Source organism: Mobula birostris, chromosome 6 (assembly GCF_030028105.1).
Source record: "Mobula birostris isolate sMobBir1 chromosome 6, sMobBir1.hap1, whole genome shotgun sequence".
In the NCBI taxonomy this organism is placed as follows: domain Eukaryota; kingdom Metazoa; phylum Chordata; class Chondrichthyes; order Myliobatiformes; family Myliobatidae; genus Mobula; species Mobula birostris.
Genome location: NC_092375.1, coordinates 784,924 through 800,288, shown reverse-complemented (window position 1 = coordinate 800,288; position 15,365 = coordinate 784,924). Strand labels below are relative to the sequence as shown.

Genomic DNA, 15,365 nt, shown 5'->3' with positions numbered 1-15,365 from the left:
TTGCCCTCGCTAGCACGTGGCACAGGTAGCAATCCCAAGATTACTACCCAGGAGGTCCTGCTTCTCAGCTTCCTTCCTAACTCCTGGAAATCTCTCTTCAGGACCTCCTCCTTTGTCCTATCTATGTCATTGGTACCAACATGTACCAAGACAACTGGCTGCTCACCCTCCCCCTTTAGAACATTCAGGACCCGATCTGAGACATCCCGTACCCTGGCACCTGGGAGGCAACACACCATGCGGGTATCTCTGTCAGGCTCACAGAATCTCCTGTCTGTTCCCCTGACTATGGAATCCCCCACGACTACCGCATTTCTCTTCTCCCTCCTTCTCTCCTGCACAACAGCGCCAGGCTCAGTGCCAGGGACCCGGTCACCGTGGGTGTCCCCTATCAGGTCATCCCCCTCAACAGCATCCAGAACAAGATATTTGTTGCTGAGGGGGACAGTCACAGGGGTGCTCTCCACTATCCGGGCATTTCCCTTCCCTCTCTTGACAGTGACCCAGTGTTCTGACTCCTGTAGCCTAGGGATGACTACTGACTCCTGTAGCCTAGGGATGACTACCTCCCTGTAGCTCCTGTCTATCACCTCTTCACTTTCCCTGATAAGCACTAGGTCATCAAGCTGCAGCTGCAGATCCCTAACACAGTCTCTGGGGAGCTGCAACTCGGTGCACCTGGCGCAGATGTGGCCATCAGGGAGGCTGGAAGTCTCCCAGGATTTCCACATCTGACACCCTGAACAAAGCACTAACCCTGCAGGCATGCTATCTAATTCTACAGGAATGAAACAGGAAAAATAAGTCTACGCACACACTTACCTCGCCAAACAGACAAACTTTTTAAACCGTTAGCTGTGAGAGCCCTGCTGTTCCTGTCTGTCCAGGCCGATTCGCGAAAGGGGTGGAGGGGGGAGAGAAAAAAGAGTTGGCGCTTCGCTCTAGCCTCTTCCCGTTTACCGCCTAAGCCCGTTGAAGCCAAAGCCCTACACCCTGCTACCGCTCACTCTGCTGCCCGCTCCGACAGCTGCCCGCTGTATAGGGTGGTCTCCTTTTTAAACTCTCCGCGCAGTCCTGCTGACGTCACACGCCTGCGCAGTCTCGCCCTTCTCCTCAAGCAGTGCTTAAAAAAAAACAACTTTTTCTACCCGATTTCTTCCACTCCCTTCTTCAGCTGCTTGCTTTGACTGAAACAATATTCCATGCACTGAGATATAACTCTTTTGAGTACCATATTTTGGCCCCCTTATGTCATTGCAGAGAGCCCAGAGGAGGTTCACAAGAATGAAGGGGTTAACATACGAGGAGTGTTTGGCAACTTTGAGCCTGTATTCACTGGAAGTTAGAAGAATGCATGGGGATCTCATTGAAACCTTCTGAACGTTGAACAAACTAGATAAGATGAATGTGGAGCAGATGTTTCCTCTGGTAGGGGTATTCAGAGCTAGACGGCACAGCTTCAAAATTGAGGAGCGACCTTTCAGAACTGAAGTAAGGAGGGATTTCTTTAGCCAAAGAGTAGTGAATCTGTGGAATGCTCTGCCTCAGACTGCGGTGGAGGTCAAGTCTGTGGGTATATTCAAAGTGAAGGTGATAGATTCCTGATTGGTTGGGGCATCAAAGGATATGGTAAGAGGGCAGGTGTATGGAGTTGAATGGGATCTGAGGTCAGCCATGATGAAATGGCGGAGCAGACTCGAAGGGCTGAAGGGCCTAATTCTGCTCTTAAGTCTTACGAACCTGAAATGTTGACTGTTCATTTCTCCACACTGATTCTGCCTGATTTACTGAGTTGCTTCAGATTAACTGGGATGCTGCATATGATGGGCGGGGGGGTGGGGGGGTGGGAGGGGCTTCAATTAGAACATAGAACAGTATGGCACAAAATATGCCTTTCAGCCCACTATGTTGTTTCAACCTACTTCAAGATCAATCTAATGCTTCCCTCCAACATAGCCCTCCATTTTTATTTCATCCATATGTCTATCTAAGGTTCTCCTAATGCATCCTTCTCTATCACCATCACTGGCAGTGCATTCCATGGACTTACCACTCTTTTTATAAAAAATCTACCTCGGACCTCTCCCCCTTCACTTTCCTTCAATCACCTTAAAAATATGCCCCCTTTTCTGTCCGGGAGAAAGGTACTCACTGGCCATTCTATCTCTAGTCTCTCCTCATAAAATGAAATGAGACAGAGAAGCTAGGTCTGTTTTCCCTGGAGCTAAGGAAATTAAGAGGGGACATGAGTAAGATAGATTAAATTACAAAAGGTTTAGACAGAGTAGACTGCAGGAAACCTTTTTCACTAGTCAGAAGTGAATTAAACCAGAGAATACGCAGTAGGTTTAGGGTAAGGGGTAAGATACTTAAATAGGATTTATTGTTTTGGTAAGGGAAGGTAGGGCTGAGTGTTGAGTTAATAAGAGTGGTCAGCATTGATGTTGTAGACCAAATGGCCTACTTCCCTGCTGTATAACTTGATAAAATCAAATATTTTCTAAATTTCTACAGCTGTTCTCCATTTTGTGATAGGAATCAAAGTGAGACTTTCCCGGTAGCAATTTCACACCCACAAATCACTTTTAGAAAACCATTAGAAAGTATCAGTATTTCACTTCCATTTCCATTTTTCCTTCTTTATATTAATGCAACAAAAATACCCCTGTAACTTTGTGATGAGCCTCTGTCCTTTACCACACCCACGTTCCAGTCCTAATGTCAAACACAGCACATTGGCTCCTCGAAACACTTTCTCTGGCACTAGCCTATACCCCCACACTGACTGTGCAGCTCCATACTCTCGCCATCCACTATAGTTGGCTCTTGAATGGATCTCTACTTCCAGAGTGCCACTCCTTGGCTCCTGGTATCTGGTAAAGCTCCTCTTTCCTAGCATTACTCCCATGGCCCAGGAAATACATGAGTTGATTAATTATTGGGTGAAATAGCTTTAAGAAAAGAACAGTGTTTTATAAAACACCTGGCACTCCATTTGATTAACTCTAACAAAGCTGAAGAAATTCACTTACCAATTGTTGACCTGGAGTAGTGTGAGGTTAGTCTGGCTTGCGATTTGCCTCTTCTCATCTTCTGTTGGGTAAGGATGCTGGATAATGGGAAAAAGTGTTGAGCTACTGGCAGTTAAGTTGCGGGTGGCTTTTAGCAATACCTGCAGATTTGTACATCAGTGGATGAAGTTTGGTTTGGAGTTAAAAGTTTCAATAAAACTATTTTTATTTTTCTGCTTAAATTAACACCTCACTAGGAAATAAACACATTACCTGCACTTTGGAGTATGCTTAATGAAGAAATCATTCTACCCACCAACACAACACTTCAGTGAGAAAGGGAACATCTGCTAAATGAAACGGACTTTCTGCGATAGTTGTACAAGTATTACCTTCAGAAGGAAACCATTATGCTTGCTGAAAATGCAGATATTTCTCTGCCATGCACCATTATTCTCCTTATCTTTATTTTAAAATTATTCCAGAAGCCCATCCTTGGAATCTCATGCAGTCCTAATTGCTAAACTTTGCCTTCAGGTTCCAAGACTAGGACTGTGAAATTCTCTCCTCATTCTCTCTGGCTGTGTCAACTTAGCACTCAATGTTTCTGGCTTCTTTCTTTGACCAAGTTTTTGGACATCTATCGCAACACCTCTGTGTATATCCAATTTCATTGAAAAACATCTTGAAACATTCTGCTGCATAAAACTTGCTATTGTAATTTTCTGAGCACCAAGCTTAGCACCTGCCAAGTCAAAGAATTTAGAAAGAGGTTGAGTCCTCCAGGGGTTATTCAGTCAGGAGCCAAACCAAGTTAGCAAGAACATGACCTGGTGAAAACAAGAGAAAGGCATTTGGTTCAGTTTATATTTATAGAAATGGGAAGGTTAGCCAAGTGTATGTTGGAACAGTCAAGTCTGGAGTTAACAGAAGGGTGAGTGAACAAGCAGGCTCAGTGTTGGGCAACACCACAGTGCAATAACATGTTAAAAAGCACAGATACGATAGGCAGTCATAATCTTTCTTTCCACGATAGCGGCTTTAAAAATAAATGGAAACATAAGAACATAAGAAATAGGAGCAGGAGTAGGCCATTTGGCCCTAAAGCTTGCGCCGCCATTCAATAAGATCATGGCTGATCTGGCCATGGACTCATCTCCACCTACCTGCCTTTTCCCAAAACCTTTAAATCTCCTACAATGCAAAAAGATTCAAGTTGAAAGGAAGGAGTTTTAAAAGGTATCTGAGGGGAAAGAGTTTTGTTTTATACAGTGAATAGTTGCTATCTGAAACATGCTCTCAGAGAAGGTGATAGAATTAGATACAATTTAGGAGATATTTAGCCCAACATTTGAATAGTCAAGGCAAGAAGTGAAACTGACCTAATATGGGCAAATGGAATTAATGCAGATGGCAAAAGTGTCAGTGCGGACTTGCTATGCTGAGGGATCTGTTTCTGTGCTGTACCACTCTGTGGCTCTACACTACAAGGCTGACCCAAAGGTGACATAGAACTTATGAAGTTGAAACAAAACTTAAGAACACTTCTGATACCAGGGAATGGCTGTGCACTGGCACTGGAGAACTTCACCAAGGAGACATTACAGGGAGGTGGAATAGAGTCTGGTGTGTAGAAGTAGCCGCAGAACCTGTCCAGAGGGAAATGAAGTGCCAATTTTTAAAAAAAGGCAGATTCTGGAAACTTGAAATAAAGATAGAAAGTGTTGGAAACAGTCTTCTGATCAGGCAGCATCTGTGAAGCAGTTTATGTTTCAGGGTGAATAACTTCCGTCAGAGCAGAGGGATTCCAGGATTTTGTATGTGTTACTCTGGATTTTCAGCATCAGCAGACTCAATTGTGGATTTCATCTACTTGTGTTACCACTTTCATGGAGCTATGGAGTTGGGACTCCAAAATTTCTCTGCACATCAATGTTATCAATGGTCCTGCCATTAAATGCACACAACACCTCACGCTTCCCAATCTCAAGCATGACATGCACACCCTTCATCCATCCCTATCAATCAGGGTCATCACTTTTAGGGAATTAAACTCAGTGGTTACTTTATTAGGTACCTAATAATTTGGTCACAGTGTATGTTTGTGGTCTTCTGCTGCTATAGCCTATCCACTTCAAGGTTTGATACATTCTGCATTCAAAGATACTCTTCTGCACATCACTGTTGTAATGTGTGGTTATTTGAGTTACTGTCACCTTCTTGTCAACTTGAACTAGTCTGGCCCTTCTCCTCAGACCTCTCTCATTAACAAGGCGTTTTTGTGTTCAGAATTCCTGCTCAGAACTGGATTTTTTCTTTGCTTTTCACACATTCTCTGTAAGTTCTAGTAACTGTTGTATATGAAAATCCCAGGATATCAGTAGTTTTTGAGATATTCGAACCACCCTGTCTGGCACAAACAACCATTCCATGGTTAAAGTCACTTAGATCACATTTCTTTCCCACTCTGATGTTTGGTCTGTACAACAACAGAATCTCTTGACCATGTCTGCATGCTTTATGCATTGACTTGCTGCCACATGATTGGCTGATGATATATTTGCGTTCAAGAGGTGTATGCAAACACCTGATAAAGCATCTGATAAAGTGGCCACTGAGTGTATTTACTTGTATCCCTCGGTCTTTCTCTTCACCTCTAGAGCCATGATATTCACCGTGTATGCCGTGTCCTGGTTTAACTTTCCAAAACACCTCACTTCACACTTGTCTGAAAAACACAGGAGAATCTGCAGATTCTGTCTGCCTTTTCTTTACCCAGTTTCCCGGTGGATCTATATGCCTAAGACAACCAACTTTACTATCCACTGTATCACCAATTTTCGTGTCCTCAACAAACTCATAAACTATGCCACCTGCTTTCTTATCAAATCATTAATATATATGACAAACAAAAATGGATTTAACACCTATCCCTGCAGCACACCACTGATCACAATCATCCATTCTGAAAAAAAGCCTGCTTCTACCACCATCAGCCTCCTACCACCAATGTTGTCTGAATTGGGTTGCTCATTCTGAATACCATGTGATCTAACCTTCCAAACCAGCCTATCAACTGATATTTTGACAAAGGTCTTGCTAAAGTTAAAGCAGACAATGTCTATTGGCCTGCGCTCATAATTGCTGTAAATCACCTCTTCAGAAAAGTCAGTCAAATTTGTGAGGCATGATTTCCTACACACAAACCCATTTTAACTATCTCTAATCAGTCCTTGTCTTTCCAAAAGCAAATAATTCATTTAAGAAGCATTGGACAGATACATGGAGGAGTGGGGTTTGGAGGGATATGGACCAAATGATGAATGGTTTCGATGAGAATGTGGATGGCATGATTAGTAAGTTTGCAGATGACACCACTATTGGTGGTAGGATAGTGGACAGTGAAGAAGACTGTCAAAAGTGCTGCATTTTGGTAAGTTAAATCAAGGCAGTATATACACAGTGAATAGCAGGGCCCTAGGGAGAAACTATAAGATATAGGAGCAGAATTAGGTCATTTGGCCCATTGAGTCTGCTCTGTCATTTCATCATGGCTGATCCATTTTTCCTCTCAGCCCCAATCTCCTGCCTTCTCCCGCTACCCCTTGTAACCCTTCATGCCCTGACCAATCAAGAATCTATCAACCTCTACCATAAATATATGTAACACCCTGACCAAGGTTTCACTGCTAATGTAATGTTTTTCTGTAGCAGCAGTATTTGGGTCATGACTAGAGATAACGGGAGGTTTGGAATGTACCGCCGTCCAATGAAAGGAGTGTTTTTTTCTTGTTGTGTGCCTAAGAGCAAGTTGTTTGAGGTCTTTTGTTCGGCGGAAGATGGAGAGAAAAGATGCCAGAACAGAGAGGTCGTAGACTGCAAGACGGAGTGGACTTGGAATGGGGCCGAGAGTCAACGACGCCCGGAGGAAATCGATGGAGAACTAATGGATGGGAAAACCATAAGCTCCAACGTGCACGTTAGACTATTCCACTGAAATGGGCCCTTTTTCTTTTTGTTTTCTTTACTAACCCTAGAGTCAAATTAAGAATTATAAAGCTCAATGGTTTAATTGCACATGGTGTACTGTCTGATATTTCGTGGTACTGATTTGTAACAGGGTAACACATCACGCAGCATCCACACAAACGAGATTTCACAAGTTTGGCGGGGTCGGAGACTGTCTTCCCCTGGACAAACGCCGCCGGCTAAACCTGAGGGTTACATATACATAAATATTTTGCCTCCACAGCTGCCAGTGGTAATAATTCCACAGATTTACCACTCTGTGGCTGAAGAAATTCCTCCTCATCTCCATTCTAAAAGGATGTCCCTCTATTCTGAGGCTGTGTCCTCTGGTCATAAACTCTTCCCCCACAGGAAGCATCCTCTCCACATCCACTCTATCAAGGCCTTTCACCATTTGATAGGTTTCAATGAGGTCACCCCTCATTCTTCTGAATTCCAGTGAATACAGACCCAGAGCCATCCAATGCTTTTCATATGAGAAGCTGTTTAATCCTGGAATCATTTTTGTGAATCTCCTTTGAACCCCCTCCAGTTTCAGCACATCCTTCCTAAGATAAGGAGCCCAAAACTGCTCACAATGACAATATAGTACACTTCCCGACACTGTATTCCATCTGCCACTTCTTTGCCAATTCTCCTAATCTATTTAAGTCCTTCTGTAACCTCTTTGCTTCCTCAAAATTACCTGTCCCTTCACCTATCTTCATATTGTCTGCAAACTTTGCAATAAAGCCCTCAATTCCATTATCCAAATCATTAACATATAACGTAAATGAATCGGTCCCAACATAGACCTCTATGAACATCACTAGTCACCAGCAGCCAACCAGAAAAGGCTCCCTTTATTCCTACTCTTTGCCTCCCGCCAATCAGCCACTGCCTTATCCATGCTAGAATCTTTTCTGTAATACCATGATCTCACAGCTTGTTAACCAGCCTCATGTGTGACAACTTGTCAAAGGCCTTCTATTTCTTCAAAGAATTCTAACAGATTTGTCAGCCAAGATTTTCCCTTGAGGAATCCAAACTGACTACGGCCTATTTTATCATGTGCCTCCAAGTATCCCAAAACCACATCATTAACAATCGATGCAATATCTTCCCAATCACTGAGGTCAGACTAACTGGCCTATTAATTTCCTTTCTTCTGCCTCTCACCCTTCTTGAAGTGAGGAGTGACATTTGCAATTTTCCAGTCTTCCGGAACCATTCCAGAATCTAGTCATTCTTGAAAGATCATTATTAATGCCTCCACAATCTCTTCAGCCACCTCCTTCAGAACCCTGGGTGTACACCATTTGGTCCAGGTGACTTATTTACCTTTAGACCTTTCATTTTACCAAGAACCTTCTCTCCAGTAATGGTAACCTTGCGGTACAAGTACAAAATTCCCTGAAGGTAGCAACACAGGTAGATAGGGTAGCGAGGATGGTATATGACATGGTTACCTTCTCTGGCTCTGAATATAAGAGTTAGAACATCATGTTACAGTTGTACAAAATGTGGTTGAGGTCACACTTGGAGTATTAGACCGTAAGATTATAAGATCTAGGAGCAGAATTAGGCTATTCAGCCCACTAAGTCTGCCTTGCCATTCCATCATGGGTGATTTATTATCCCTTCAAACCCATTCTCTTTCCTTCTCCCATAACCTTTGACACTCTTACTAATCAAGAACCTATTAACTTCCACTTTTAATATACCCAATGACTTGACTTCCACAGCCGTCTATGACAATGAATTCCACACATTCACAAACCTTTGGCTAAAGAACATAGAACATAGGATAATACAGCACAGTACAGGCCCTTTGGCCCACATTGTTGTGCCGACCCTCAAACCCTGCCTCCTATATAACCCCCCACCTTAAATCCCTCCATATACCTGTCTAGTACCATCAATAACTACGAGCTGGAGGTAGTTCACGAGTTAACATACCTTGGCTCCATCATCACAGACAGCCTCTCCCTAGACCCCGAGATCAACAGACGGATTGGACGAGCAGCCTCAACATTCGCCAGGCTGACAAAGAGAGTCTGGGAGAACAGAAACCTGATGACGCACACCAAGGTTGCTGTTTATAGGGCCTGCGTCCTCAGCATACTGCGTTACGGTAGCGAGACCTGGAGCCTCCACTACAGACAAGAGCGGTGTATCAACGCCTTCCACCTTCGCAGCCTGAGACGCATCCTGGACATGACGTGGACAGACCGAGTCACCAACAATGAGGTCCTGGCCCACGCCCAGATACCCAGCCTCTTCACCCTGCTCCAACAACGCCGTCTCCGCTGGCTGGGTCACGTGCATCGCATGTCAGACGGGAAGATCCCAAAAGACCTGCTGTATGGGGAATTGGGCTCTAGCAAGAGAGCACAAGGGCGGCCCCATCTTCATTTCAAAGACGTTTGCAAGAGAGACATGAAGTCACTGAAAATGAACGTCGAGAGGTGGGAGGGCATCGCAAGCGATCGCTCTCACTGGAGGCTGGAACTACGCAGAGGTCTAAAAAGAGAAGAGAAGCTGAGGCTTGCTGCTGAAGAAAAGCGCACCTGTCGGAAAAACAGCACCAAGACGACACTGGAGGACACTGCCTTCAAGTGCAGTCGCTGCAGCCGAGACTGTCACTCCTGTGTGGGACTCTACAGCCACAACAGATGCTACTCTAACGCAGACTGAAGCAAGACTTTCTAGACGCAGATCCATGGTCTCGCGAGACTAACGGATGCCACCACCATTTGCCTCCACCACTGACTCAGGCAGTGCATTCCACGCACCAACCATTCGCTGAGAGAAAAACCTTCCTCTAATATCCCCCTTGAACTTCCCACCCCTTACCTTAAAGCCATGTCCCCTTGTATTGAGCAGTGGTGCCCTGGGGAAGAGGTGCTGGCTATCCACTCTATCTATTCCCCTTAATACCTTGTATACCTCTATCACGTCTCCCCTCATCCTCCTTCTCTCCAAAGAGTAGAGCCTTAGCACCTTTAATCTCTGATCATAATCCGTACTCTCTAAAACCAGGCAGCATCCTGGTAAATCTCCTCTGTACCCTTTCCAATGCTTCCACATCCTTTCTATAGTGAGGCGACCAGAAATGGACGCAGTATTCCAAGTGTGGCCTAACCAGTTTTATAGAGCTGCATTATTACCTCGCAACTCTTAAACTCTATCCCTCAACTTATGAAAGCTAACACCCCGTAAGCTTTCTTAACTACCCTATCTACCTGTGAGGCAACTTTCCGTGATCTGTGCACATGTATCCCCAGATCCCTCTGCTCCTCCACACTACCAAGTATCCTGCCATTTACTTTGTACTCTGCCTTGGAGTTTGTCCTTCCAAAGTGCACCACCTCACACTTCTCCGGGTTGAACTCCATCTGCCACTTCTCAGCCACTTCTGCAACCTATCAATGTCTCTCTGCAATCTTTGATAATCCTCTACACTATCTACAACACCAGCAACCTTTGTGTCATCTGCAAACTTGCCAACACACTCTTCTACCTCCACATCTAGGTCGTTAATAAAAATCACGAAAAGTAGAGGTCCCAGAACTGATCCTTGTGGGACACCACTAGTCACAACCCTCCAATCCGAATGTACGCCCTCCACCACGACCCTCTGCTTTATGCAGGCAAGCCAAATCTGAATCCACCTGGTCAAACTCCCTGGATCCCATGCCTTCTGACTTTCTGAATAAGCCTACCGTGTGGAACCTTGTCAAATGCCTTACTAAAATCCATATAGATCACATCCACTGCACTACCCTCATCTATATGCCTGGTCACCTCCTTAAAGAACTCTATCAATCTTGTTAGACACGACCTGCCCTCCACAAAGCCATATTGACTGTCCCTGATTAGACCATGATTATCTAAATGCCCAGAGATCCTATCTCTAAGAATCTTTTCCAACAGCTTTCCCACCACAGACGTAAGGCTCACTGGTCTATAATAACCCGGATTATCCCTACTACCTTTTATGAACAAGGGGACAACATTCGCCTCCCTCCAATCCTCCAGTACCATTCCCGTAGACAACAAGGACATAAAGATCCTAGCCAGAGGCTCAGCAGTCTCTTCCCTCGCCTCGTGGAGCAGCCTGGGGAATATTCCGTCAGGCTCCAGGGACTTATCCGTCCTAAGGTATTTTAATAGCTCCAACGTCTCCTCTGCGTTAATATCAACATGCTCCAGAACATCAACCTCACTCATATTGTCCTCACCGTCATCAAGTTCCCTCTCATTGGTGAACACCGAAGAGAAGTATTCATTGATGACCTTGCTCACTTCCACAGCCGCCAGGCACATCTTTCCACCTTTATCTCTAATCGGTCCTACCTTCACTCCTGTCATCTTCTTGTTCTTCACATAATTCAAGAATGCCTTGGGGTTTTCCTTTACCCTACTCGCCAAGGTGTTTTCATGCCCCCCTCTTGCTCTTCTCAGCCCCTTCTTCAGCTTCTTTCTTGCTACCCTATATTCCTCAATAGACCCATCTGATCCTTGCTTCCTAAACCTCATGTATGCTGCCTTCTTCCACCTGTCTAGACTTTCCAACTCACTTGTCACCCATGGTTCCTTCACCCTACCATTCTTTATCTTCCTCACCGCGACAAATTTATCTCTAACATCCTGCAAGAGATCCCTAAACATCGACCACATGTCCATTGTACATTTCCCTGCAAAAACATCATCCCAATTCACACCGGCAAGTTCCAGCCTTATAGCCTCACAATTTGCCCTTCCTCAATTAAAAATTTTCCTGTCCTCTCTGATTCTATCCTTTTCCATGATAATGCTAAAGGCCAGGGAGTGGTGGTCACTGTCCCCCAGATGCTCACCCACTGAGACATCTGTGACCTGACGCGGTTCGTTACCTAATACTAGATCTAGTATGGCATTTCCCCTAGTCGGCCTGTCAACATACTGTGACAGAAATCCGTCCTGGACACACTTAACAAACTCTGCTCCGTCCAAACCCTTGGAACTAATCAGGTGCCAATCAATATTAGGGAAGTTAATGTCACCCATGATAACATCCCTGTTATTTTTGAATTTTTCCAAAATCTGCCTCCCAATCTGTTCCTTGGTATCCCTGCTGCTACCAGGGGTCCTATAGAATACTCCCAATAGAGTAACTGCTCCCTTCCTGTTCCTGACTTCCACCCATACTGACTCAAAAGAGGATCCTGCTACATTACACACCCTTTCTGTAGCTGTAATAGTATCCCTGACCAGTAATACCACCCCTCCTCCCCTTTTCCCCCCTCTATCCCTTTTTAAAGCACTGAAATCCAGGAATATTGAAAATCCATTCCTGCCCTGGTGCCAGCCAAGTCTCTGTAATGGCCACTACATCATAATTCCTTGTATGTATCCAAGCTCTCAGTTCATCACCTTTGTTCCTGATGCTTCTTGCATTGAGGTACACGCACTTTAGCTCTTCTACCTAATGACCTTAAAACCGTTTATTCTGCTTCTCTTTCCTCAAAGCCTCTCTATATGTTAGATCTGGCTTTACTCCATGCACTTCTTTCACTGCTCTATTGCCCTGGGTCCCATCCCCCTTGCAAATTAGTTTAAACCCTCCCGAGCCATGCTAGCAAACCTACCTGCAAGGATATTGCTCCCCCTCGAGTTCAGGTGCAACCCATCCAATCTGTACAGGTCCCACCTTCCCCAGAAGAGATCCCAATGATCCAAAAATCTAAAACCCTGCCCACTGCACAAACTCCTCAGTCACGCATTCAACTGTCATCTCCTCCAATTCTTATCATCACTATCATGTAGCACTGGCAGCAATCCTGAGAACACCACCCTTAAGTTCCTGTTCTTCAGTCTTCTGTCTAGTTCCCGAAACTCACACTTCAGGCCCTCATCCCTCTTCCTGCCTATGTCGTTGGTGCCAACGTATATCATGACTTCTGGTTGCTTTCCCTCTCGTACCAGGATGTCGTGCACCTGGTCAGAGACATCCCGGACCCTGGCACCCGGGAGGCAACAAACCATGCCAGTGTCCTTCTCACGTCCACAAAATCTCCCGTCTACTCCCCTGACTATAGAGTCTCCAATGACGACAGCTCTTCTCTTCTCCGTCCCACCCTTCTGCACCACCGGGTCAGACTCAGTGACAGAGGCCCTGCCACCGTTGCTCACACCTGGTCGGTTGTCCCTGCCAACAGTATCCAGGACGGTAAACTTATTATTCAGGGGAATGGCTATAGGGGTGCTCTGTACTACCTGTCTGCTCACCTTCGCTTTCCCCCCTCTGATTGTCACCCAACGACCTGCTTCTGGCAGCCTAGGTGTGACTACCTCCTGTAGCTCTCATCTATGACTGCCTCATTCTCCCTTATGAGTCGAAGGTCATCTAACTGCTGCTCCAGATTCCTTACAGGGACTTATTAGGGAGAGTCAACATGGCCTTGTGCGTGGTAGATCATGTTTGACCAATCTATTGGAGTTTTTCGAGGAAAGTGGATGAAGAGAAGGCAGTGGATGTTGTCTACATGGACTTCAGTAAGGCCTTAGACAAGGTCCTGCATGGGAGGTTAGTTAGGAAAATTCAGTCACTAGGTATACATGGAGAGGTGGTAAATTGGATTAGATATTGGCTCAACGGAAGAAGCCAAAGAATGCCAGTAGGGGATTGCTTCTCAGAGTGGAGGCATGTGACTAGTGGTGTGCCACAGGGATCAGTGCTGGGTCCATTGTTATTTGTCATCTACAAACATTTGTATATGAATGATCTGGATGATAATGTGGTAAAATGGATCAGCATATTTGCTGATGATACAAAGATTGGAGGTGTAGTGGACAGTGAGGAAGGTTTTCAAAGCTTGCAGAGGGATTTGGACCAGCTGGAAAAATGGGCTGAAAAATGGCAGATGGAGTTTAATACAGACAAGTGTGAGGTATTGCACTTTGGAAGGACAAACTAAAGTAGAACATACAGGGTAAATGGTAAGACACTGAAGAGTGCAGTAGAACAGAGGGATCTGGGAATACAGATACAAAATTCCCTAAAAGTGGCATCACAGGTAGGTAGGGTCGTAAAGAGAGCTTTTGGTACATTGGCCTTTATTAATCAAAGTATTGAGTATAAGAGCTGGAATGTTATGATGAGGTTGTATAAGGGATTGGTGAGGCCGAATCTGGAGTATTGTGTTCCGTTTTGGTCACCAAATTACAGGAAGGATATTAATAAGGTTGAAAGAGTGCAGAGAAAGTTTCCAAGGATGTTGCCGGGACTTGAGAAACTCAGTTACAGAGAAAGGTTGAATAGGTTAGGACTTTATTCCCTGGAGTGTAGAAGAATGAGGGGAGATTTGATAGAGGTATATAAAATTATGATGGGTGTTGATAGAGTGAATGCAAGCAGGCTTTTTCCACTGAGGCAAGGGGAGAAAAAAACCAGAGGACATGGGTTAAGGGTGAGGGGTAAAAGTTTAAAGGGAACATTAGTGGGGGCTTCTTCACACAGAGAGTGGTGGGAGTATGGAATGAGCTGCCAGATGAGGTGGTAAATGTGAGTTCTTCTTTAGCATTTAAGAATAAATTGGGTAGATACATGGATGGGAGGTGTATGGAGGGATATGGTCCGTGTGCAGGTCAGTGGGACTAGGCAGAAAATGGTTCAGCACAGCCAAGAAGGGCCAAAAGGTCTGTTTCTGTGCTGTAGTTTTTCTATGGTTTCTCTGGTTTTTCTAAGCTAGTCCTCCGCCTCTTCTCATCGAAGCCTCTCGAGTCAAAGCCTCAAAGCTTCACTCCTTCACTGACCCACTCACTCACTGGACGCTTTCCACAGGCCGCTCCGCTTGAGCTACCCCTCTATTTATTTGTTTGAGCTGTTCAAACTGCTTGGTCACCTGACCTTGATTGCCCAATCAGCTGCTTTCTGCTGAGTCCTCTGATTTCTGTTCTAAATGGATGTCCCTCTATTCTGAAGCTGTGCCCTCCATTCCTAAATTCACCCATTACAGGAAACATCATCACCACATCCACTCTATCTAGGCCTTTCATATTCAATAGGTTTCAATAAGATCCCTCTTCATTAGCCACCAAATGCTACTCATACATTAACACTTTCATTCTCAGAACAACCTCTGGACCTTCTGCGATGCCGGCACAGCATTTCTTAGATTAGGCTCCCTAAACTGCTCATGATACTCCAAGTGTGGAGTGACCAATGCCTTATAAAGCCTCAGTATAACTTCCTTGCTCTTACATTTTCATACTCTCAAAATGAATGCTAACATTGCCTTTGCCTTTCTTATCACTGAATCAAACGGAAAATTGATCTTCAGGGAATCCTGTACAGAGGCT

At 44.8% G+C, this 15,365-nt stretch overlaps 1 protein-coding gene across 8 annotated transcripts in view; it reads right to left on the bottom strand.

The window, feature by feature from the left end:
* pknox1.1 (pbx/knotted 1 homeobox 1.1) overlaps positions 1 to 15,365 on the bottom strand; it is a 292,555-nt gene that overhangs the window by 64,445 nt on the left and 212,745 nt on the right. For all 8 annotated transcript variants that reach the window (XM_072259798.1, XM_072259800.1, XM_072259797.1 and 5 more), the window contains one exon: positions 3,033 to 3,109. In XM_072259798.1, coding sequence (XP_072115899.1) covers positions 3,033 to 3,109 — 77 coding nt within the window. The remainder of the gene's footprint in view (positions 1 to 3,032; positions 3,110 to 15,365) is intronic.